General features: G+C 42.0%; 4 protein-coding genes across 4 annotated transcripts; all 4 read left to right on the top strand.

Annotated features, from left to right (window-relative positions):
* Positions 1–521: 521 nt before the first annotated feature.
* uts2d (urotensin 2 domain containing) lies at positions 522–1,679 on the top strand. Its single transcript, XM_040184505.2, has 5 exons — positions 522–737; positions 917–1,012; positions 1,090–1,127; positions 1,316–1,406; positions 1,503–1,679. The coding sequence occupies exons 1-5, from the start codon at positions 629–631 to the stop codon at positions 1,526–1,528; spliced, it is 360 nt and encodes a 119-aa protein (XP_040040439.2). The 5' UTR covers positions 522–628; the 3' UTR covers positions 1,529–1,679.
* Positions 1,680–3,440: 1,761 nt separating this feature from the next.
* LOC120824096 (uncharacterized) lies at positions 3,441–6,314 on the top strand. Its single transcript, XM_040184679.2, has 2 exons — positions 3,441–3,602; positions 3,850–6,314. Exons 1-2 carry the CDS (start codon positions 3,584–3,586, stop codon positions 5,715–5,717), a joined length of 1,887 nt encoding a protein of 628 aa, XP_040040613.2. The 5' UTR covers positions 3,441–3,583; the 3' UTR covers positions 5,718–6,314.
* A 6,403-nt stretch (positions 6,315–12,717) lies between these two features.
* LOC144411455 (uncharacterized) lies at positions 12,718–17,992 on the top strand. The gene is made up of 2 exons (XM_078108373.1): positions 12,718–14,048; positions 15,778–17,992. Exon 2 carries the CDS (start codon positions 15,786–15,788, stop codon positions 17,484–17,486), a length of 1,701 nt encoding a protein of 566 aa, XP_077964499.1. The 5' UTR covers positions 12,718–14,048; positions 15,778–15,785; the 3' UTR covers positions 17,487–17,992.
* Positions 17,993–19,723: 1,731 nt separating this feature from the next.
* LOC144411433 (uncharacterized) lies at positions 19,724–22,854 on the top strand. Its single transcript, XM_078108095.1, has 2 exons — positions 19,724–20,933; positions 21,005–22,854. The coding sequence occupies exons 1-2, from the start codon at positions 19,724–19,726 to the stop codon at positions 22,018–22,020; spliced, it is 2,226 nt and encodes a 741-aa protein (XP_077964221.1). The 3' UTR covers positions 22,021–22,854.
* The last annotated feature ends 3,409 nt before the right edge of the window (positions 22,855–26,263 follow it).

Genomic DNA, 26,263 nt, shown 5'->3' with positions numbered 1-26,263 from the left:
CCTCACCAGCCAAATTCAGTGTGGGCCATCAAGCTCATTTCCCGAATCCCGCACGATGCATGTGCCTTGACGCACGACATGGCCGACGGTGACTTAGGAGGTTGTCACCGTCCACGGGAGTCACAGGGCAGTTGGCTTAGCTGCAGTGATCGATGTTCCCTGAGCTCCGAATCCATCCTGAAGACAAGAAAAAGGAGTTGGTGTCTGGCTACGATGCATTTAGAGAACCAACCAATTTACTTGGCCCCTTTCTTCCCACACCAACCCAGGACCATGTATCTATTTAAAGAACCAATTATTGTAAGAGACACACACTTGCAGGTGCTAAGACTCACAACCTGATTGATACCTTCCTCTCTCGGTTTGATTTGGCCGTGTCAGAGTGATGTAGGGTTACTGGCTTGCCTGCGTCACAACCCGGTATTTCACTCAGACGCTCTACAATTTTTGTGAAAAGGTGGCCTATTGACGAAACCAACAATGACTAGCAATTGCTTTAGTGCGTAAGGAGCCGAGTGGCCCCTCCTCTCGGCCCCTTAGAGGATAAATATATTGACGCGATGGACCCAAGGCAGTGATCACTCGTGTTACTTGAGGCAGTGGTCACAGGACGGCAAAGTTTGGGACAATGAGTACTATGGATAGGGTAACAGTTGTGAACTACTGCGTAGGGCTCCTAGGTTTGCTACTGCTGCAGGGAGTGCTGAATGTGGAGGGACGGAGCATATTTAACCCAGGTAAGTGTGACAAACTCTCATTGTTTTTGGTCTGCATAGGATGGAAGCTGCTGCTGTCGATGCAACTACCGCACCCTTTTACGTCTGTGCCATTTTGGTTTAATGGTTCAGGTCGTCTGTCTGTTTTAATAATATTTAGGCTGCTAAAAGTTGCATTTGTAATTGTTTTGTATGTGCAGGAAACCGGGTTGATGATCCAAAAGATCCTCAGAGCAAGATTATATCACTGTTTTTACACAAAGGCGTAGTTCCTGTCGAAAAGGATGATCCCTTAGGTGAGAGATGAAATAAAATGCTGATTATAGATAATTGCATCCCCTGCTTTGATGACCACTGGTTTTCCTTGCTGCAGGTCTCCAGCTGGCCAATAAATTAGCCGAATTAGAGGAGGTAAGAGAATTCACAGATTCACCATGAAGTAACTTTGAAAAAAAAAAAAAGTGGCCTATACAGAAAGCTTTGATTAACCACAGTGTAAACAGGTGATGTGGCATATCCTCACTAAAAATCACTGAGCAGCTACTGAGATGTCGTCTACCTGTCTCGATGCGTTTAATCCCTCTGATCTCCGCTTGCAGCTGCGGGCGCTGAGGGAGAACCTGGAGCTGGAGAGGGAGATCACAGCCAATTTGGCGGAAGGCAAATCCATAAGTAGGAAGAGGGGCGAACGTGAGTTGAATTTAGAACTTCTGCAAAGTGATTCATATTTTTAGTTCATTCTATCCATCGCAGTATTAATGTTCTGTGTGCTTCTTCTGCCTGCAGCTTGCTTCTGGAAGTACTGTGTCTGACACGGATGCGAGAGGAGGAGGAACACTGTGAAATCTTGCTGCAAAGCCCAACATAGCCTTAAGACTCAAAACACCTGTAATATAATCTGTATTTATCAATGCAATATGGAGTTGTAGCATAATTAAAGTCATTAATAAACATTTCCATCGCACTGAGGCGCTGTCATGGGAGATCTAAGGACTGCAGGTGTACATCTTTAATCTGTAAATAATCAGCTACTCACTGGAAACACTTAGAGGTCAGATTTGACTAAATGTACTTGACAGCTATCCTTTTATTTGCATGTTTATGTGGCTCTCTTGTGGCCAAATTGGGCAAAACCTTTTTTTGTACCGCAGCCAACGCGTCAGTCACTGCTTCCATTCTGACTGCTGTTCATTTAGAAAAATAAATAACGTCAATCTACACTTTATTTTTGAGCTTTAAAGAAAATTACTGGTCACTGAATGGGTTAAAAGAGGTGACAAATATTTGCGTGACTTTTGGTTAAAAAAAGTACCACATGTTATTGCACTCTGAATAAATCTCCCCTCCTATCTTTTATTGTTATTCGCTTAAATTATGAAATATTTGAATCGGTGGAAATAAAAATGTAAAGGAAAGAATGTGGCACATGATGCACATCTGCGGTGAAACACTGCACTATAACAATAGACTGCTCTATGGTTGTTCAGTACCAAAAAAATAATGTTTTCTATTTTATCTTTTTTATATTTAGTGTAATTCCCAATTGAGTCATTATTACCTAGAATAATTGTTTTGACACTATTTGCTTCTGTATGAACACCAATAATATGTAATTGAAACATTTGAGGAAATTCCAGAAAACAAAATGAAAACTTTAATTATTTTTTTCCAAATAGAGGAATTTAAATTCTGTCCCAGTTTTAGGTTTGTTTAGTTGCCATCAGCAACACTCGATGTTTCCATCACTACTAGTTCTCTTCTACGAAATTGACTGACGGAAAAGAAAAACGCTTACCACATACAGTAAATGTATATAATTAGATTTTAATTTTACTCTGACTAGATAATTACTGTCAGTAAGACGTTAACAACTAGAAACCGTAGCAGAAAAAAAAGTGTTTTTTCTCCCTGGGAAATAAAACACACATGACACATTCAGAGAAGACACATTTAAAAAGTGGTACAGTTGTCAAGAACCCAAACTGACTTGATGCAGAAATGGTTGTTATCAGTTTCAGTTTGGTCCATTAATGGGAGCGTATGCAGGCAAAGTGCAGTCAGACCTTCCTGTTGAGATAAGTCCACAGGAAATGAGCCAGCATCCTGTGTGTCGCTCCACACCAGTAAATAGAAGTTAGACTCAACTGTTTAGGACCGATTAGGAAACTCAAAACAATACATTAAAACGCCCTGAACCTGGCACATACAAGGAACACATAAAGCAACCATTGCAAAGGCAGTCTGAAGATCTTTACTGTGCTTTAACTGGTTTAAGACAAAAAATGTAAAGGGTACAATCTTGGCAAAAGTCTGTTCAAGCTACCGAAAAAAAAACTACATGATTAAACATCCACAATTTTGAAAAACAGGTTTTTGGATCATGAATTACATTATTATTATTATTGTCTGGTTGACACAGTTTCTGATATGTTTACAGTTTGTTACAATTAAAAACATTTTTTAATGCAGTTTGTTTTTTAATTAAGTATTTTATTTGCATTTCTATTTGGAGGTTGGGTGAAAATGTTACCCTGCCATCTTGGCCATGACAACCTTGTGAATGAGAATAAAAATCCGGGATTATCTTTTCTAAATATGACCATAAATACAGTGTTTTACTCAAAATTATTCTTTTAAGGTTAAGGAAATAAGTCATAGAATGTATTTGATAGTGTCATATCATTCCAGGTCCACCACAGGCGAGATGGGGTTTTGTGGTTGGGCAGCAGGAAGGATGTGCAGTGCGATGGCTGACTTTTGGACGGGCATTCTGTTGGAGCAGAGGTCCGGGTAACTTGATAGACAAGGTGCTCTGATAACAGCAGAATACATCCCAGTAGCAGTATTGTAATATCAAACAGACAACGATGGAGTCTCGCTTTAAAGGTTGGTTGAATATTGTTTTATTATTATTTTGGTTTAAACCCAAACTCAGGTTTAGGATTGTATTGTTATTATATCCTATATTTGATGTCAATACTTGCAGTCCAGTTTTACATTAAAAGCTGACTTTTTTTTTAAGCTCTTTTAAGTAAACAGTGAAATATCGGTACTTGGCTCAACTGTTTCGGGGGGATATTAGTGAGACTTCACTAATAGTCCATCTAAATGTCTATTTCTATCGATTTTGCAGGCACCTTGTGGAAAACACTCATCCTCGTCACGCTGCCACACCTCACCTGCCACGTGCTCTGCCCTGCCAGCTGCCTGTGTGGATTAGATGGGGGTGTCCAGTGCCACGGCAACACCATCGCAGATGTACCCGAGCTGCTGCCTGTCAACGCAAGCCAACTGCTGCTTGATAGAACAAACATTACCGTCATAAATGAGCAGAGCTTGGCGAACAAGAAGCTCCTGTTGCGTTTCGGTCTGACCTCCAGCCCGCTGCATACCATCTATCCAGGAGCCTTCCAGGTTGCTCCGCAGCTCAAGTCTGTCAAGCTGTCATCCAACAATCTCTCCACCCTCCCTGCTCGAGTCTTCAGTCCGCTGAACACTCTGGAGCAGCTGCATGTAGATTCAAACCAGTTGGAGACCATAGCTCCAGATATGTTTAAAGGACTCAGAGAGTTATTTGATCTTGACTTAAGCAGTAACAGACTGAGCAGTCTTGCTTCAGGTCTTTTCGAGGGACTTACCAACCTCACCAACCTGAATCTTTGCAAGAACTCCATTAAGAAGTTTCCACCAACCATCTTTCATAACTTAACTAATCTCCGCGTGCTTGCAATCTGTTACAACGAACTAGAGGTGCTGGAAGCTGGGATTTTTGATGATCTCGTCAACCTTGTGGAGCTTAAAATTCATCGGAATAAGATAACCAGCCTCCCACTTCACGTGTTCTGGGCTCTGAGGAACTTGAAGACCTTGACCCTGTCCTCCAACCGACTTGAGGCGATCCCGGAAAAAAGCTTCTACAACATGCCCAAGCTGAACAAGCTGAACCTTTTCAACAATCCGCTACTATCTCTACCAAAGCAGCTAATGGGTCACATGCCGGACATTACAGAGTTCTATCTGAGCGCCACCAACCTCACAACTGCTCCTGGAAACTTGTTTGCCAACATGTCCGGACTCAGGAAGCTTAAATTCAATTTTAATAAACAGCTAAGAGAGTTGCCCTCAGACCTCTTCTGCTGCAACCCCAAGTTGCAGACGCTATCGTTGATATCAAACAACCTCCATTCTCTACATCCTCAGCTGTTCTCCAGACTCGGCAAACTGATGGAGCTGCTTATTGATAACAATGAGCTGCAGAGCCTTCCGGATAACATTTTTCAGGGAGCTGTGAATTTGGCCGTTGTTAAGATGGGTGGCAACCCCTGGAACTGCGTTTGTAGTATTATCAGCAAATGGATGAAACAAAACCGTCATGTGGTTGTGGACCGCGCTAACGTGATATGTCACAGTCCAGCGTACCGACTGAACCAAACGGTTGACTCTCTTCCGGACGAGGAGATCGACTTTTGTGATGGTAGAATATTCAGACCAACACATCATCCTGGACGTGAGCCAATGACACCACTTCACACCATTCAGACCAGCAGACCGACAACAACTGTTGCATCAACAAGCACACCGCCCACACAAACATCTGCCCCCATTCGAGTAGCAACCCAAGAAGTCACCATGACAACAAACCCTCCAACGGCAAAACTCGCCGCCTTAATTACAACGGTACGACCAACAAGTTTCCAATCCCCCACCATCACTCTGCCTACCAACAAGTTTCTTGTCATCACAGAGACTCCCTCGTCCGCTTGCTCGGCGCCTGCTTTCTACGACACGTTGGTGGTTGGACAAGGGCCCGAGTTTGTTCACCACAACCTTTTCAAGGGCTGGGTGTACTTGTGGTTTCTGCCCTCGGATGCGGCTTTGACCGGGTTCCTCTTGTTCTGTTACATCCTTCTTGTGGCCACAGGCTTGATCCTCATTGCTGCTGCCATGTTTTGCATGTATCGCCTCAACAAGTCCATGGATGAGCTGAAGTCTAAGTGTTAACATCCTCCAGGGTAACGCAACATGTTATCAGGCCTGGAGCCAAAGAGCCCATACGGTTGGTTTTCTGCGGGCTGCATTTTATAAAAGATCTCTCTTACTCGTAGGTTTGCTAGATGTGATGATGATTGGTATCTTCAAGTGTTACTTTAGGACAGTCAGACTTGGAATTTTAGAATGATAGGAGTTGTTCTAAGATAGCAAAGAATTACGTAAAGATAATACCGTATTCAATAGCATGCGACATATAGCATTAGTTAATGCAGTTTGTAAGCCTCTCACCAGCTATACCTTTTTTACCACTTGTTTATCATAATATTTTATCCATATAGAGATATAATTTAAATAATCAATAAAGTAAAGAATCAATAAATCCAAATCAAAATAAGTTATAGTTAGTTAGTTATTTCTCTATTAGCTCAGAAATAGATTTGTGTTTGGGAAAGTTGGTCTGACAAATTAGAACTTCCCTTTTTAGGTTTGTCATGAGCATGATTGCACTACTTTTTAATCAGACTAATTGTAGACGCTCAATGGATTGACCACACTTGGGATACTACTCAAGTTGTTGCTTTTAAAATAAACACAAAATAAAACCTCCTTTTTTGTCATCCTTTCATTGCTACTTTTGCTTTAAAAATGTGATACATATTAATGTGTTGACTACCAATGTAGAATTAATATATCTTTTTGTAGTTAAAACATGTAATGTTGAAAACTTAATGAAGCAAACTCAAGTTCATGGAGTCGGATGTAAGCACAAGTTATTTGTTTCCCTCTAGTGGCCAAAGCTTTAAACTGCAAAACACTGTTGCTGTATTGTTGAGTAATTCATCAGAATTAAATGCTTTATGGTCAAATGTCTCTATCCTTGATGTTTCTAAATATTGAAATTGAAATAGTTTCATAAACTTCTTACTTGAGAGGACTACTTAAACCGAATCATCTGGGTTTCCTATTTTTTTTAGGAATGTTCATTTCCAAAATAACCATTATAATAATTTATTGAATACCAGGAAGAAAAACCTCCAAAACAGGAAACTCTGACAAAGTCCTTTTTCAGATTACAAAAGGATGGGGAGCAAAATAACTGATTACTAGAACAGATTACTCTTCCTATTGCAAGACACGTTTCCATTATGACACACACGCACAGAAATGTGTAATTCCATTTATTTTCCAGTGATCCAAGAGCGTTTATATAAGAACCATCGTATGCAGCCAATAAAATGATTGAAAACAGTTCACATCTCATCTTTTAAAGCTGCAGAAAATGACAGCGGATGCCACAAATTCCACAATAAGTGATTGGACAGTAAAACAAACAGCAAACAAAAGAGGAGGAATTGCCGAACAGCACTCAAGTTCATTGCTATGGCAACGGATGATTAGGCCTTTCCAGTACGCTGAGCTCACACAACAGTGGGCCTACCAACACACACACACACACACACACACACACACACACACACACACACACACACACACACACTCACACAGACAGTAATAGAGGGAGATCGTTGGGGAAGGAAATCATCCTGACCACAGTGGAAAATAAAAGGGATCCAACCCTAATTTGTCTGCGATGAATTTATTTTAACCTGGTAGTCAGTGGGATTTTACACAGTACATTTGTTCCTCTGGTCTGAGCTGACTCCTGCGTCTGGAGTAGAGCGCTAATCCTCTTAAGTCCAATAATTAATCGTTAGAAAGCCGAACATTTTGTCCAAGACAGCTTCAATAGTATCTTATTTATATCATAAAATCAAAGTCTCTGTTCAGTCACGTCTAATTCGATATGTATTTATACCTTTTGAAGCATTTAGGGAAACAATTAAACTCATTATAGCAACATATAGTTGCTATTAGAACACTTGTAAACGTATTAATCTATCATTCCTACCTCGCTCATCTATTTACTTACTGCTGACCTTTGACCTCACTCAGATGAGGAACATGGACTTCTGACACAACCTGGTTCGCCTGGCAATCACTAGCTCAAGGTTCACAAACTGTCGTATGGTGAAGCTGCAGCTGCTAAGGAAGTACAACAGGAAGACTTTCTCACATGATTCATGTGTCACAGTTTAGATGTCTGGATGTTTCCCAACATCCGACAGCACGTTTACTGGAAATGAAAGTATCAGAGCCTGAATCATGCTTCTTTTCAGTAACTCTCTAACTCTAAATAAACGACAGTGATGACAACTCATAAAACAACAGTAACTCCAACGCTGTCCCCCAGTCTGGTATAATGTACCAGTTTATCAATGAAGTTATGGGACAAACACCCGCAGTAATACCAGCAGTTACGTTTAGAAACTAAGGAGGGGAAATCGGGAAATGTTCCTCCTTGCTCCAAAGACGATAAAAAAAGACGTCCTAATGTGGAGAAGTAGCTGAGGCTGGTACGGCATGTTATATCAGTAAGTAAACCAGAAAAGTGTACGTTAACTCCACCCTCCTTATCTGCTTTCTGCGGAGAGTTCGTTTGTAATTTTCCAACAGATGGATTTACTTTTGGCAACTCAGGAATGTTAAGCGCAGTGGAACACTTGCTGCTCGGCCTTTTTTTGTTTCACTGAATATATGGGGAATAGACCATTCAACACTGTAGCACTAAAGCTAAATTCTCTTCAGTTTCAGGAGGTTACAGCAGGATATTTCTTTCTCCGGAATCATACAACAGCATTTTGTTACTTTTGCCAAACATGTCAAGTCATTTTATTTTGTATAGCCCAGAATCGCAAATTACAAATTTGCCTCAGAGGGCTTTACAGTCTGTACACATACGACATCCTCTGCCCCGAAACCCACCATCGGCACAGGAAAAACTCCCCAAAAAATGAAAAAACCCTTACAAGAGGGAAAAAAAGGGAAGAAACCTTAGGGAGAACGTCAGAGGAGGGATCCCACTCCCGGGATGGACAGACTACAATGGATGCCATGTGTACAGAATGAACAATGTATAATACATGCAATTCCTATGACAGAAATGATTCAAGTAATTGTGAGTAGTAAGCCAGGCGCACAGCAGGACCACTGCAGAGGCAACCACCATCAGATAGAACCACCATCCACAGAATCCTGTGGGGAGGGAGAGCACAGAGATTTTAGGAGAGGGTAATGTCGGTTTATGAGTAAAGTAATATTATTAATATCTAAAATAATGATGATGATGATGATGATGATGGCAGCAGCAGGCGTCAGCATGGCCACGGTAGGTGTCAGGACCAGGGTCCCGAAGGAACCACGATCTATGGACCTGATAGGGGCGAAAGCACAAAAAAAACTCCCGGAAAGAAGCTGAATTAGTCATGTGCATTAATAAAACTTGAATTATGGTAGAACGAGAGCGTGAGAGAGGAGCTCGGTGTGTCCTAAGAATTCCCCCGGCATTCTAAGCCTATAGCAGCTTAACTAAGGGCTGGTCCGGACTAACCTGAGCCAGCCCTAACTATAGGCAGAATCAAAGAGGAACGTTTTAAGTTTTACTTTAAAAGAGCTGACCGAATCTGCCCCCCGGACTGAAAGTGGAACCTGGTTCCACAAAAGAGGAGCTTGATAACTGAAGGCTCTGGCCCCCAGCCTACTTTTTAAAACCATAGGAACAACAAGTAACCCAGCATCTATGGAGCGCAGTTGCCTTGTAGGGCAATACGGTGTTACAAGCTCTTGAAGATACAACGGTGCCTCACCAGCAAGTGCCTTGTAGGTGAGGAGAAGTACCTTAAAATCTATTCTTGATTTAACAGGGAGCCAGTGCAGAGAAGTTAATACAGGAGTGATATGATCCCTTTTCTTAGTTCTTGTTAATACACGTGCTGCAGCATTCTGAATCAGCTGGAGAGGCTTAAGAGATTTATAAGAGCAGCCTGATAACAAAGAATTACAGTAGTCCAGTCTGGAAGTGACAAACGCATGAACTAATTTTTCTGCATCACTTTGAGACAGGAAGTTCCTGATTTTTGATATGTTACGTAGATGGAAATAGGCAGTCCTTGAAGTCTTCTTTATATGCGAGTTGAAGGTCATATCCTGGTCGAAGAGAACTCCCAGATTCCTGACGGTGCTGCTGGGTACCAGAGCAATTCCATCCATAAAAACTGTATCACGCGACAGCTGGCTTCGAAGGCGCTCTGGGCCTATCAGGATAACTTCCGTTTTTTCTGAGTTTAGCATCAGGAAGTTGCCAGTCATCCAAGTTTTGATGTCTCCAAGACATTCTTGGAGTCTAACTAACTGGTCCGTCTCTTCTGGCTTGATCGACAGATACAGTTGAGTATCGTCTGCATAACAATGGAAGTTTATGCGGTGTTTCCTGATAAGATCGCCCAAAGGAAGCATATAGAGGGTAAATAAAATCGGTCCAAGTACAGAACCTTGTGGGACTCCGTGACCAACATTGGTGGTCTTTGAGGATTCACCGTTTACAAGCACAAACTGGGATCGGTCCGATAGGTAGGATTTAAACCAGCTGAGTGCAGTTCCTTTGATACCAATTAAATGTTCTAGTCTCTGCAACAGGATACAATGGTCTATGGTATCAAATGCGGCACTGAGGTCCAGCAAGACAAGAAAAGAGATGAGTCCTTGGTCCGATGCAAGTAGAAGATCATTCGTAATTTTCACCAGTGCGGTTTCTGTACTGTGATGCACTCGGAATCCTGACTGGAAATCCTCGAACAAAGCATTGTTTTGTAGAAAGTCACATAATTGATTTGCGACGGATTTCTCAAGGATCTTAGAGAGGAAGGGAAGATTAGAGATAGGTCTGTAGTTAGCCAACACCTCTGGAGCAAGAGTAGGTTTCTTAAGAAGAGGTTTAATTACAGCTACCTTGAAGGACTGTGGTACATGTCCTGTTAACAAAGACAGATTCATAATATCTAATAAGGATGTGCTAACTAAAGGAAAAACTTCCTTAAGCAGTTTGGTCGGAATCGGATCCAAGAGACAAGTAGAAGATTTAGACTTTGAAAATAAAGAAGTCAGTTGATCAAGGTTGATGGAAGAGAAGGCATCCAAACAGGCATCAGGGCCCACTGCTGCATCCAAGGAGGACAGGTCGGCACTGGTTGAAGGCAGGAGACCATCAATTTTCTCTTTGATAGTCAGAATCTTATCATTGAAGAAGTTCATGAAGTCGTTACTAGTGAGGTGCAAAGGAATACACGGCTCGACAGAGCTGTGACTCTCTGTCAGTCGGGCTACAGTGCTGAAGAGAAACCTGGAGTTGTTTTTATTTTTTTCTATTAATGATGAGTAATAAGATGCTCTTGCGTTACGGAGAGCCTTCTTATACGTTTTAAGGCTGTCTTGCCAAACTAGCCTAGATCCTTCTGATTTGGTGGAACGCCATAATCGTTCAAGCTTCCGCACAGTTTGCTTTAGGTTCCGTGTTTGAGGGTTATACCACGGTGCAGACTTCCTTCTTGTTGCTATTCTTCTTTCCAGAGGAGCAATAGCGTCCAGCGCCACTCTCAAAGAGCCTGTAGCAGTATCGACAAAATTATCGATCTGAGACGGACTGAGGTTTTCACAGGAGTCTTCTTGTATCTTGAGGCAGGGCACTGAACTTAGAGCAGAAGGAATGGCTTCTTTAAATAAGGCTACAGCGGTATCCGATAAGCGTCGACTGTAGAAACCTTTGGCAGGAGGAGGTGGTTCTGATAGTAGAAATTCAAAGGTTATCAGACAATGGTCCGACAGGAGAGGGTTCTGTGGAAAAATTGTTAAATGTTCAATCTCAATCCCATACACAAGAACCAAGTCGAGAGTGTGGTTAAAACAGTGAGTTGGTTTATTTACACACTGACAGAAACCAATTGAATCTAACAATGAAAGAAATGCAGTACTAAGGCTGTCGTTGTCGACATCCACATGAATGTTAAAGTCACCCACAATAATTACCTTGTCCGTTTTAAGGACCAAACTCGTTAAGAACTGTGAAAATTCAGAAAGAAATTCTGAATAAGGACCTGGGGCCCTGTACACTATTACAAAGAGAACCGGCTGGATTATTTTCCAGGTCGGTTGCGAAAGACTGAAAACCAGGCTTTCAAATGAGTTACAATCCACCTTAGGTTTAAAGTTTATTAAAAGGCAGGAGTCATAAATAGCTGCCACTCCCCCCCCTCGGCCTGTGCCTCGGGGAATATGAGTATTAACATGACTCGGAGGAGTCGCTTCATTTAAACAGAAATATTCCCCATTCAACAACCACGTTTCAGTAAGACAAAATACATCAACATGGTGATCTGATATTAGTTCATTTACCAAAACAGCTTTAGATGACAGAGATCTAATATTCAAAAGACCCCCTTTAATTCTCCTATTTTGTTGCACTATTGCATTATTAGTTTTAACTTTAATTAAGTTATTTACTACAACTCCTCGGTTGTTTACCTTTAACTTAGATAAGTGTGTCCGTGGGGCAGACAAGGTCTCTATAGGGTTCATTATGCTGAGTGACTGCTCAGATTGAAGCGCAGAGAAGTGTGTAAGACTGCGACTCTGCTCCCTGGTCTGAACTCTGGGTCATGGATTAAGTCCACTAAGAAACTGGGTCAGGTTCTTAGAAAGAAGTTCAGCTCCGTCCAAAGTGGGATGGATGCCGTCCCTCCTAATCAGACCAGGCTCTCCCCAAAACGTCTTCCAGTGATCAACGAAGCCCACATTATTTACTGGGCACCACCTCGACAACCAGCGGCGGAATGACGACATGCGGCTATACATGTCGTCACTTGTCAAGTTTGGGAGGGGGCCAGAGAAAACTACGGTGTCCGACATTGTTTTAGCGTATGTACACACCGATTCCACATTAACTTTAGTGACCTCCGAGCAACGTAATCGGGAGTCATTACCGCCGACATGTATTACAATCTTACTGTATTTACGTTTATCCTTAGCCAGCAGTTTAAGATAAGACTCAATGTCGCCCGCTCTGGCTCCCGGTATACATGTAACTATGGTCCCTGGTTTCGCTAACTTCACGTTCCTCAGAATGGAGCTACCTATCACCAGAGTTGGCTTCTCAGCGGGTGTGTCGCCGAGTGGGGAGAAGCGGTTTGAAACGTGAAGTGGTTGGTGGTTAACCGTGTGCTTCGACTTAGACTTATGCTTACTCCGAACAGTCACCCAGCCTCCCGGCTGCTCGGGGGTTGCCGGGGGACGGCTAGCAGGAGCGAACGCTACGTCTATGTGGCCCGCACCGGCTACGGGGGTGGGCTGGGTAACTACAGCGGCTAACGACTGAGCTTCCATGGTGCGGAGCCGTGCTTCTAGCTCACTAAGCCTCGCCTCCAATTTATCAAATATACTACACTTCTTACATGTACCGTTATCGGTAAGGGAGGCAGAGGAATAGCTAAACATGTGACACACCGAGCAAGAAAGAGCAGGAGAGGCAGGGAGGGAAGACATCACCAGGTTAGCTGCTAAGCTAATGCTAACGCTAATAGAAGTAACGTTGCCGCTAAACAACGTCCAAGCAACTATTCGATGGAGCGAAAATTTGCTAGACGGTGAGGCGCCTCACGTAGATAAGAATTCACCGTTGTGATGAAAAATATCACGCTACATTCAACTCAGTATAGCTAGAGCTGTGAAAAGTTCGATGACATCAAACACGCTGGTAACAGGAAGTGACGCAACACGCTTACCGTAAGCCGAAGTGCATCCTGCGGTAACATGGAAATAAATCGCCTTGTAATTTGCAATCAAACATGACTGCATAAGGGTTCATTAAAGATGAATTATCTCCGCAACACCAGTCAGATTTAACAGACTTTTGCATATTGTGTGGTTGTTTTTCGAATTATCTTGCAATCAGTTATTCCCTAACTGTTGGATTTGTGAACCTCCAAAACTGTTCGCAAACTATCGGCTCAGCAGCATTCCAGCGACATCACATCAAAGATATGTGCAGCTAAATGGGCACACCCTTTTAATTCTAAACTCCAACACAAATACACCAGAGGAGAAACACATGGATCCCCATAAAGTGAAGCACAGCTCACACGGACTTTTTGATGCAATCAAACAAGGAGGGGCCGCCTTGCTGTATGGGGAGGGTGGAGGGGGTGGGGGTGGTGGAGCTAGTGGCTAAACAGTTCTGGGGCAACCTAAAACGGGCTCTGGGAAAAACCCAAAGCTGGCTGGTGACGGAAACCCAGTGATGACGAAGAGCAGGCAAATGTGATGGTGTGAGGGTTCAGATGGTGCCGGAAACCGGAGGATTTGTGAAGGTTGAAAAGGAAGGGAGGTCGTACGTAGAAGATAAACACACCAACCCACTGTGTCTGTTCACTCAATCGTCAGCCACCAACGGAGGTGAGTTCTGCTGAACGGCATGCTGCCTTTGTAACGGGAAAACTGCTGTTTTCTTTATGCTTTATACTCGGATCGCCCTCACAATACATTTTTGTGTCCTTGATAATGTAATAAGATAATGTCTGAGTTGATGTACAAATTACAATACTGCCGATACTCACTGAATTTTATTTTATTTTTGAATGCTTAGTGTTAGTTTAAGAGGTGATCCAAATGTGTAATTGACAAATATATTTTAACTTCACTGGCTTGACTGCTGGTCTGCTTTAGCCTCTGAACTGCACAGCAGAGCTCTCCACGTTGTCCCAGTCAGGAGCAGATGGGGGTTTTGGTTTTGCATTATGCATCAGAGACAAAATATGGTTTGGCTGTTTAATTTGTTGGCTGTTTATTTGATTTATTTGTTTGCTAAACGCAGTGATGCTGGAATGTGTTGTGTGTCTTTTAAACGCCACTAAAGCTCCTTGTTTGTTACAGAAAGTGTTTTTTCTTTTAGGTCGTATTGTTTTGAAGTAAAGAAAAGTGGATTTTTCATCGTGGTAAAATCTGTGTTAGTGTCCCAACCTAACGAAAAAAACTCTAAACTACTTATTAAAAGTAAGGAAGAAAAATATATATATTTTAAAATAGCAGGAACACTGGCGGATACAAAACATAAAAACACAAAGTGGACACAGCTTTGATGCAGAAAGATGTATTTGATGACCCTCTAAAAAAATAAAAATAAAAATCAGGTTCCTCTGGCTCAATTAATGGACATTCTGGTCTCTTTAGAAAGTTACTTCCTCGGAAAGACTCTCTGTGCACACTAATAAATCTCAGCTACTGAGCAACAACTCATGCTTGCCAACATTACGTTGCAGAACTCTAAATGGATTTGTATTGAGAAGCAGGTCTTTAAGTTGGCACCGCTTTTCTGTCGGAGTCTCCTGTGCCATAACAAACAGCAAGCGCACCCTCCGTCCACAGCCTTGTGTATTTTAGATACAGAGATAACTTCTGCTTGTGTCAGTAAACCAAACACATGTGTTCACATTCAACGAGGTTTGGGGATTTACCTCGTAAACATTCTGCAGCAAACGTTACATGTGAGCTTCAAACACACTGTTGAAAAACAGTTTTTGTGCCAAAAGGTTGCTAAGCAAGGTGGTGTACCAGCCAACTTAATGAAGCCACAGGCAACAAAGTGCATAGCTGAATCAATTTCTGCAAGTTTTAAATTCAAACAGGAATGCTGAGGCTGCACCGTCACTAATAACAGTTGCTTTACTATGGTCATGATTTCAAATGCAGATAATCTCCTTTGGCTGTTCTGTCAATGAGAGGAAAAAAAACACAGTCTCTTCTTTTACTGTCCTGGAAAAGTAACTATTAATGTACATAAAGTGAAAACACCAAATGCAAAGATTCTCCATGTGGCTTTCACTGTTTGTAGTGTGGACTGTTTCTAGTGTGGACTTAAAACACACCAGACTTTTTGATTCTTTAAAAAATGAGAAGCAATGCCATTGGAGAGTCTTTTATTTGGACTTGACTGCGGTGAGGAGTTGCTGAGGTGAAATGCTTCCAGGGACCAGTTAAAATGACTGCACCTCAAGGGACCAAATAAGCTGTATTTATTTCGTGTATGAGGACCGTGGCACGTTCACATGGCCCTTTGTCACCCATGTAAATCTGTTTCATCATAACAAACCTTGACTGTAACATAGCCGTTTCTTTTTTTTTCTAGGTTAAATAATGGACCCGCCCCAGACACTCTGCATTCTCCTTCTTCTCTGTTCTATCAACGCCGTTGTTTGGGCGTGTCCGGGTGGATGCAAATGTCAAGAAACCAAAATCTTATGCAGTGGCCTCTCAGACTTCCCCACATCTGTGCCCGGATCTACCACAGTTCTTTACTTCACCAGTTGCAGTATCCATTTGTTGAAACCGGAGGACTTGCATGATTTTTCCAACGCCCTTAGAATCCTTCTGATTAATGACACTGTTTTGAGGGAAGTGCTCAATGGCACATTTAATTCCACTCCGGACATAAATACCATAGCGTTTACTGCCACTGAGCTGGAAGATCTCCCTGAGACCGTCTTCCAAAATCTGCAGGAGCTTGAGACTCTGAATCTGAACGGCAACAAGCTCCTCGTACTCCGCCCTAAATGGTTTTCCCAGTTGGCAGCGCTGAAAAACCTTGACCTCAGTAGAAACCTTTTCAATTTTGTACCTGTGGAAACTTTTCGGTCGCTAACTGAGCTGAAGCACCTTTTTCTTTCGGGAAACAACATTAGTCAACTGCCTGGAGAGACATTCAATGGGCTTTCTAAGCTGAAAATCCTTCGGCTAAATAAAAACCTGTTAGAGGAACTCCCCCTCGGCAGTTTGGATGACCTTGGCAACCTGGAGGAACTATCCCTACAGGACAATCTTATCACTCATCTCCACCATGACCTGTTCTCCAAGACTTTGAAACTCCAGAAGCTGTTCCTCTCCCACAACAGGCTCACGTCTCTCCCGCAAGGGATCTTCTTAAACGTGCCCCTCCTTTCCAAGATCTCCCTGTATGAAAACCAGTTGGAGAGCCTGGGACCAGGAGTGTTTGGGCCTGTGGCCCTGGAAGAGTTGTGGCTGTATGACAACAGGCTGAGACGCGTGGAGGATGGCGCATTCAGGAACCTGACTCAGCTGCGTCTGCTGGTGCTCAGTCGCAACCAGATCAGCTCTGTGTCCACTGGGGCGTTTGGCGGCTTGGAGCATCTGGAAGAGATATCCCTTCACACTAATCTGCTCACAACCCTGCAAGCTGGGCTTTTCCAAGGTTTGCCAAGTCTGGTCAACATTTCCTTAGAGCACAACTCCATCAGCTCTCTGCCGTCGGGTTTTCTACGAGGCCTGAGCAGCCTGGGAGAGATAGACCTGCGAAATAACTCCTTTCCCAACCTGAAACAGGAGAGCCTGGATGCCCTCGCTATAGCAAAGGACGTTCTACTGCAGCAGAACCCCTGGAGGTGCGACAAGGACATCTTGCCACTGAGAGACTGGCTGAAAAAGCACACATCAAAGACCAACCAAACTCTTGTAGTCTGTGAAACACCTTTCAGTCTGAGCGGTGAGATAATTGTTGAACTGGCAGAAGAGAACTTCCTGCCTCTCAGCTTTACAGAGAACCCCGCGTTGACCCCCGCAGAGACATGGAGAGCATCCCACACTCCTCCAACTTCCTCGCCTGCGCTCAAGGCCACCCCCACATCAGAACACCAGGAGGTCACCAGTGGAGGCCAAGGAGAGACGGGAACAACTTCTAATGATACTTGGATCGCCCTCATCGCCATTGCTGTAGTGGCCGCTGTCATCATCAGCACTGTCCTCGTCGGCTGCATGTGCTGGAGGAGGACGAAGAGAGGCAGGGGAAATATAGGCCGCCGAAGTAAGAACTCTGTGCTGTAGTCTAGACCACCCGATGTTGGCAACCCGAGAACTTTTAAAGCCAAGGGAAAGTACTTAGTAATTACTGTGTGTACCAGCCATAGCGCTCCATTTGTAATGATCAAATGCACTAGTCAGCGTTCCCTTTACTGCTGTACAAGTAGAACAGACGTTGCATGTGCTGATGATGAACCCATAGTGCCATCTTGTGGGAAACACAGATATTTTGTTGAATATAAGCTTGGAAGCGGTGAACAGTTGTACTTCTTGTGGTAGAATATAGAATTCAGGCAGAATCAGTATTACTTTTCAGAGTTATTAACAAAAGTCTTACAATGGATTTTTGTGCCACCAACAATTCATTTAGGAAGCAGTTTTACTTTCATGCCAAGTGGCGATTTAAGAAAAATCAAAACATGTCATTTTGATTCCACTGTAACACAATTCATCTCATGGTTTTGAGACTCACAATGCAAATTGCTACTATACGTTGAATAAACGCACTACTTTTAGTGGGAGGAATCTTACCTTGTGTTAAACTTACTGAACTAAGCAGTACTACATGCAGGTTTCACCCCCCTCAAAATCAACTGCTTTCTACACATTATTCAGGAGGGAAAAGAGGGTAAGTTTTAGGAATAAAACGTAGTATAAGGCTTGCATTATGTAAGCATTTGCATAAACATAAAGAAACACATTATTCAGAAGGAAAAAGAGGGTAAGTTATTTGAATAAAACGTAGTTTAAGGCTTGCATTATGTAAGCATTGCATAAAAATAAAGTAACACATTAACACACCTGAAAGCATTGAGATTAGGCTTTTACAAAGTACTACTACTTTTTGCAGTATGATGGTCTTGAGATCCCTATAGTCATTAGACCTATTTCTTTTATCAGCGGTATGTTGTTGGTTTTGTAGATTTAGGTTTTTTTTACCAATTTAGTTTGTGGTTTATCCAGAAGAAGACAAACCATTTGGACTGAGTAGACACACCATTGCATTAGCAGAAATTAGTCTTTTCATATCTCACAAGTGATAGTAAACATCTACCCCTGGTAATCACTGTAAACTTTAGCCCCATGTTACTTATTTCTAGCTTTTCATTCGACCAATTGTATAAAAAACACCCATTGAATGGAAGGGAATCAGATTAATGTTTGTAACATTTTGATAAAATAACCAAGTTCCACCGTCTGCAATTACAAATGGCAGCCAAAAAACCCGATTTGCTTTGTCTCAGCCAACAGAGGAGTAAGAAAAAACATGGCAGTGATGGCCGAATTAATTAGGTTTCACGTTCCTTTTATCCTTCATGTATTCATAAAATAATTATGTATTCCTAAAATAATGGATTTTTAGTGGCAAATACTTTATTGCACTGACAGTAACAAGCGGATTGCCGGCCAACTTGACAATCATTACCTTTACAACAGCAGCCTAACTGCTTGTGCTTTGTGTGTTTTTGCGTCTATGTGTGTGTGCGTAGTTCCAGGAGCTAAGCTCAACAGACAGCAGACGCTTCAAACATTTAAAAAGTGCTAATAACCGTAGTTTTTAAACATTTAAAAAGTGCTAATAAAAGCCAATACAACAATCTTTCATCAGAGAGGCTTGTTTACGCCGGGTTTTTTAACGTATCCCTACGTTCAGATAATGCAAAATACAAAAGGCTGTTGCCGCAGCCAGGGCATAGCAAACATGGTTCTATTAAATACCTCCCAATAACCCCCCATAAACGTCGCACTCTCCCTATGTTTAGAGTATTTGCATTAATGTGGAATACTTAAGCTTTTCTATATAGTTTAAGCTGTTGTCCTGGATGAATAACACGTCATATGGTAAGTACAGCTTTAAAACAGTAGTGAAATCATACATTATTTCCAAAAAAAAGAGAAGTAACTGTCTAAAATATCATATCAAAAAACATTTGGTCCCGGCTCTTATCTCTAGTTGCAGTGTGTGCAAGTGCGCTCCACCACGCCCCACACAGGAAGCTACACTGCAGGCCAACATCGGTACAAAGGATAGCTAATGATATTTAGCTGGTTTGCTGTAATAACCGAGTCCATCCTGGGACAGGAAATACGGTAAGCTTTTGGCATTTGATTCTAACAGCTCCTTGATTTATTGATAACTTGATATGATGTTGTTGACACTCATATGCGATCACAAGAGAAAACAAACTGCTATTTTTTAAACTGTATACAAGGTCTAGGTAAATATACTCAACCTTTTATTTCTTTTTTAGTGCATAATCATGTCAGGAGGAGAAATTGTTGTCCTCTGTCTGTGTTTACTGCTCAAGTCTTCATTGACTCAAAACAAACCGTGTGAAAAGGAAACAGACTGCCCCAAAGAAAACCAGGATGTCTTCAGTTCATCTACAACAGAAATCCCCCGCCTGCTGAGACCAGCTGTGACCGAGGTTTTCTTTGTGGAAAGCCAGATTAAAACAATCCCCGAAGCAGCCTTTGTGGAAAACCCGCAGCTTGAAAAGGTGGAGTTCATGAACACCCACACGACATCCATTCAGCCGGGAGCTTTCGATGGATTGTCGAACCTCAAGCACATTGAGATCTCCAGCACTCCGTTAACGTTGATCCCGGTGGGAGTGTTCAGAGGCCTTCCCAACCTGGAGAAGATCATACTGAAGCTGAACAAGCTCCGCAGGCTGGAGAACGGCCTGTTCGACGGTCTTGTAACAGTGACGGAGTTGCAGTTACACGGGAACGAGATCGAATCGATTGAAGCCGGGACTTTTGATAGTCTGGAGAACCTAGTGATGCTCCATTTGGCCAAAAACAATCTGTCTACCGTATCCACCGACTGGTTCTCAAAACTACACAAACTACAGACGCTGCGGCTTTATGAGAATCAGCTGACCACTATTCCCGATGACATTTTTGTGAATTTGCCAAATTTGAAAGAAATTGGCCTGCAAGGAAACCAAATAGCAGCCCTGTCACCTAATATTTTTCCACATAAAGACAAACTAAATAAGCTGCTTTTGGATAGTAATCTTCTGACTCATTTACCTCAAGGATTCTTCATTGGTTTCCCTCTGCTCAAAGTGCTGACTCTACAGAAGAATAAACTGACAAGTCTACCACCTGTGCTTTTTGGAGAAATGCCTAAAATGACAGATTTAAGTCTGAGTCAAAATAATCTCAGCGCTCTTCCTAAAGGAATATTCAGCCCTCTGAAGAAACTCAGGAAATTAGATCTGTCTAAGAATTACCTTGTCACCTTGGACCAAGAGCACTTTGAAGGTCCTGAGAAGCTCATTGAGCTCAATCTACAGTACAACAGGATACAGTCGCTGGACGCAGATGTGTTTGAAAGGCTACAATCAGTGGTGACACTCAGGTTGGCTCACAACCACCTGCGGACGCTTCCTGAGGATATTTTTGAGCCCTTAAAAAAGCTGAAGAAGCTTTATCTCAATGACAACCCGTGGCACTGCGACTGCAATCTGATACCTCTTCACCTCTGGATGAAAGACAACTCGGACAAGATGGTGTCTCCTGTTGTCTGTGAGTATCCAGACGACCTAAAAGGGCAGGAAATCAAATCGTTATCCGAGGATCGTTTGTATTGCCCCACTCCTTCCCCAACAACGACTCCAAGAACTACCACGGCCCTCCCAACGACCCAACCAACAACCACCACCGCTACTACCACAACACCAACCACCGCTGCACCAACCACCACCACCACACCCACCGCTACCACACCCGCCACTACCACACCCGCCACTACCACACCCACCACTACACTTCCAACTACTTTGCCCACAACCACCACCGCGTTGACAACAATTCCACCCACAACCACCATGACAACTACACCTTCAACAACAATTCCCACAACCATTATGACTACAACAACACCTTCAACAACAATGCCCACAACCAGTGTGACTACAACTCCACCTACAACAACAATGCTCACAACCATTATGACTACAACTCCACCTTCAACAATTCCCACAACCACTATGACTACAACTACACCTTCAACAACAATTCCCACAACCATTATGACTACAACAACACCTTCAACAACAATGCCCACAACCAGTGTGACTACAACTCCACCTACAACAACAATGCTCACAACCATTATGACTACAACTACACCTTCAACAACAATTCCCACAACCATTATGACTACAACTACACCTTCAACAACAATTCCCACAACCATTATGACTACAACTACATCTTCAACAACAATTCCCACAACCATTATGACTACAACTACACCTTCAACAACAATTCCCACAACCATTATGACTACAACTACACCTTCAACAACAATTCCCACAACCATTATGACTACAACTACACTTTTAACAACAATGCTCACAACTTGTATGACTACAACTACATCTTCAACAACAACGACCACAACCACAATGACCACAACTACACCTTCAACAACAATTCCCACAACCACCACGCTAACAATTACCCAACCAACCACCCAAAAGACAAGCCCTCCTCCACAAACCACTGCAGAGATCTTTACCTGTCCGTTGGGGCCAGTGACTGAGGAGCCATCGCCCTCCTTCATGTATCAGTACAGGAAGAGAGTTGATAGCTGCAAATCTCAGATGATGATCTACACTTCGCTGCTGCTGGTGATGATTGTTTGCACGCTGTCGCTGGCTAGGTTCACCCTGTCTCTGTACCGCCTGCTGCACCGGAGGGAGAGGACGAACCACTGGGTCAAACTCACCCGTTTCTCCCTCAGGAGGGAGGTCACCTTCAGGCCTCTTCTAGAGGCAGAGACTGTAGGACTTTAAACAGGACTTCGGAGAAAGCTATCTTCTGTGTTGCCGATGACAACCAATCGAGCACATTGGCCGCATTCCTAGGTATGAAGTTGAAACCCATATGGAAATAAGCTTCAGTGTTTCCCCTACCATTACACCGGGGGGGCGCCGTCCCACCCTGAAATAACCCCCCGACCTGAAAACGTCTGGAATAAAAAAAATGCTCATATACGCGCATGGCGCTCACACCAGCAGACAGAGAGCACCCGCTGGATGGACAATATTATATTAATGCTGATGACGTTCTTAGGCAGGTTGTATATATTATGTGCCGATGTTACATCAGGAATCTGAAAAAGCCCTGATGTGTTAGCATAATAATGTGTTGCATAATGGAATTCACAATGATGAAAAAAAAACATTTTCCTGGAAATCTGTTTGTCTTATTTTTACTGGAATCCACTCACAACAAACACCCTCTTGCAGCAGGGGGAGACAGATGTCAACAAACCTTCCATTCTCATTCCCAGAAAAATTATTTAGGAAACTATCCAACACCATCTGGATTTTATGTACTTGTGTCTGCAGATAATAAAATAATAAGAATAAAATGTACAGGCTCATTTCTTCTGCTCAAGTATTTACAGCTTCATTTTTTTCTTATTCTATAAAGGTGCAGTTTGATGCTACTTTCCAGAAACTGGAATGATTGCACTGAAAAGATCAAAATGGTTATTTAAGGCCAAGGAGAAGATGTCACAGGTTACATCATATAGAACAGAGGTCAGGGAGTGGGACTTTATTTGTGTCTGGTGGGGTGGGCTGCCTGAACACAATAGGTCAGATTCATAACCCAGTTTCTGTGAGCATTTTGGAGTTTGCATATGAGGGATAATAACAAAATAAAAAACAAAAATAATGAAAATGTCACCCAACAGTAACAATGAAAGGTCAGATTTAATTTCAGGATTTTTATATAATGTCTGATGACTACTTTTCAATAGCCCTAATTCAAAAAAGGTTTAAGGGGCTACAACTCCCCAGACAGCCCAAAAACCAGTGGTGGCTGGTGGATTTTCTTTTTGGTAGGGCCGGTCAATCAGTTTCAGTAAACATCCAAGTATGATTCAATGCAAAGAAAAGGGTATCAAACACGTACTTACTTTGCAGTTAAATATTTAACATTTATTCCAACAATTTTACACAATAAGGACATCTTATTGAAACAATTCACTCATTATCTTTATCAGTGATTGGCTAACTGCTTCTTAGACCCGCCGCGTTCTGCCCGAGCCCAGCTGAGACGTGCAGACAAGCGGAGAGGATGTGCAGGAAAAGCATATATTTTGCATAGATATCTTAATTTAAAAATATTGCCGGGTATATAATCCACGCTTAAAAAACACAAATATTGACTATTTGTAAAGTGTATTTTTAATGTAATAAACAACAGACATGGTGGAGACACACCTTATTATTCTCTATGGACCAGCCGCCACTGCCGAAAGAATAGAGACATTAACCTCGTTGCTAAATGAAAAGTTGAAACAACGGAAAAACACATCACTCTATATTATATGTCCGGATGACTTTTAACCCTGCACATTCAACTTCAAAAGGCCACCTTTTCTAAGATCCACATTATCAATTCAGTGAATATATTACTATTATTATCAGTAATATTGATTCATTTAAAATAAATAAAACACCTTGGCTTTTCTCCATTGTAGTAGTTTATGTGGAGATGGATATAAACTCTTCCACTAGTGGGTGTATTTGTATCGGATAAAACAGCAACTTCCAAACACTAAGAGAGATAGAAAAAGATTAAATTCATCTTCACATCTTAAAATGCTCTGATGAAGCCGTCGTATTGAATTAAAGTTCCTGTTAAAATCAAGCGATACAGACAATAGAATTTAGTTTGAGTAAAATAAAATATATGTTAATAATCGAATGGGATCCAATCCGAAACTACTCCAGACATGTTAATTAATATAAATCCCTATGGAGGATGCTTTTGTAAAGAAAAGATCTATGAAGTCTTGCCAGACAGCATTGCTAATAAATGAAGCGACTGAATGAGAGTAACATTACTTTGCTTTACAAGATTTACCTCAAGGCCGCATGGAGAAACACACTAAGAGCAGAGCGGTTAAAAGTCAATTAGATCAGGATCTGATGTCAGTCATTCTGACGTCAGTGGGGAGTCATCGATAGCCAGCTGTCAGAAGGCACAGAATGTAAACCAAAATGAAATATATATACAGTATATATCTTGATTTTAACCGTCTTGGTCAAATAACAAGTCTTCAGTCAGTATAACTAGAGGTGTCTTATACGGAATAAAATACCACATAACTCAACCGAAGAGTTGAGGGTGCTAAATATTTCATCCCGTTGCATATTGCAGCCGAGTGTAATACTTTATGGTTAGCTGTTGTTAAGTCCTCTCCTATGATGCTGCATCACAAAGCTATTCTCGTCTTCAAACAAAGAAAGGAGCCTGATGTTTTTATTATTTATCCTGATTTGAGTGACTGGTGTATTTTAAGTGGCTCAACGCTTGCTCCTCTTTGTGTCTTTGTTTACGGATAAAACCATTGAGTCACAGTTTAAATCTTTTTGTTTATTATATTGAACATCTGTTTCTACTTTTTGAGGAGGAGAGGTGGCGGGGGAGGTAGTAGTATATTAAAAGCAGTCTATTAGTAGTAGTATTCAAATGCTTGGTCTGCAAAGTAAGAGTTTCTAAACCCAAAACTCTTCCGAGACATAAATAAGCTGGCACAAGAAGATTGAGGCGGCAAATAAGGAAATTGACTTATTTTTGTAACACAACATTATGCTTTTTATTTATTATTGTGGATACTTTCAGCTCTTTGGTGCCTGAAGGGAAACAATGTTGAAAGGAAAACTGTCTCTTTGGTTGGACGGCTTACAACTCTTCCTACACTGATGGTTCATAAGTAGACATTGATTTGTTTAATGGAGTCACAAGCCAAAGGGTCGGGGATCCACTGACATACACTGATGTCTTCTGATGTTTTGGTACATCTCTAACAGCGCACCTACATCACATCCTCACCAAGCTTTGGGAAACGTTCCTAAATAATCTTTTCTCTTTTTCCTTCATTCCAACGTGAATCCATGTCTTCTATTTTCTCCTGATTCTAATCTTTGTCTCTCACTCAAAGTTCTAACATTAACAATTCCGACACCATCACGTCCCACCAACAATCAGTCCCTGGAATCTCTTTTTTTAGACCTTCTGTTGTGCGTCCCATCACTAACATGACCTCCTTCAATGCAATTTAACTGCAGAGAGTTTCCATCAACCACCCACTGGCTTCACTCCTCTGCACCAGCAGCTCGTCTCCACGGCATCTCGTCCCATCTCTTATCTTGGTTTAGGCTTAGCCAATCCTCAACGGCAAATTCTCTTCCTGTTGCTAACTTCAATAAATATAATTACACCTCCAATTTGTCTCTTCTTACTGGATTGGCTTTGGCATGCTGGCAGCTTCAGTAATTCATTCAAAAGTGTGTATCTGATTTTTTGTCAGTTGATTGAACTTTTTTTTTTTTTTTTTTACATTATCAGTTCAAGAAAATGTGTGTTACCTAGTCACCAAAACATACATTTCTGCATCATTTTAACTCACAGTTTGAAGTGAATAAAACTTAACAATGTGCAAGTGTAACTGAGAATTAATTTGCAAACAAAAATCACTCTCAAAAACAAATCTCACCGGTGACTTTGTCATGAGGCGGTGTGACTATAGTGACTAACGGAGCTGACTGTTGAGGTTTATGCTATGAAGGTTATCCAGGTTTAACCACTCAGACATTAAATTAAGTAGAGATCAAAGGGCAATACGTGATAGGTTACATGGCTATTGTAGGGATCAAAGTTTCTAAAAGTATTTTTCATGGACAATAACCAGCTGATTTCAAATGAACATGCGGAAATCTGCAGAAGAAATCTTTATGGCTTCTACAATACGGTGTAGCCAAAGT

Source organism: Gasterosteus aculeatus, chromosome 8 (assembly GCF_964276395.1).
Source record: "Gasterosteus aculeatus chromosome 8, fGasAcu3.hap1.1, whole genome shotgun sequence".
NCBI classification, from domain to species: Eukaryota; Metazoa; Chordata; class Actinopteri; order Perciformes; family Gasterosteidae; genus Gasterosteus; species Gasterosteus aculeatus.
Note: the sequence above shows the minus strand (reverse complement) of the source record. Positions and strands in the feature narration are given on the sequence as shown.

Bases quoted from the DNA above. Each gene is read 5' to 3' on its own strand.
- uts2d (XM_040184505.2), top strand. From the start codon at position 629: ATGAGTACTATGGATAGGGTAACAGTTGTGAACTACTGCGTAGGGCTC. The intron at 738-916 runs GTAAGTGTGACA...TTGTATGTGCAG, and splicing joins ACGGAGCATATTTAACCCAG to GAAACCGGGTTGATGATCCA. The intron at 1,128-1,315 runs GTAAGAGAATTC...CTCCGCTTGCAG, and splicing joins AATTAGCCGAATTAGAGGAG to CTGCGGGCGCTGAGGGAGAA.
- LOC144411455 (XM_078108373.1), top strand. From the start codon at position 15,786: ATGGACCCGCCCCAGACACTCTGCATTCTCCTTCTTCTCTGTTCTATC.
- LOC144411433 (XM_078108095.1), top strand. From the start codon at position 19,724: ATGTCAGGAGGAGAAATTGTTGTCCTCTGTCTGTGTTTACTGCTCAAG. The intron at 20,934-21,004 runs GCAATCTGATAC...GTTGTCTGTGAG, and splicing joins CAACCCGTGGCACTGCGACT to TATCCAGACGACCTAAAAGG.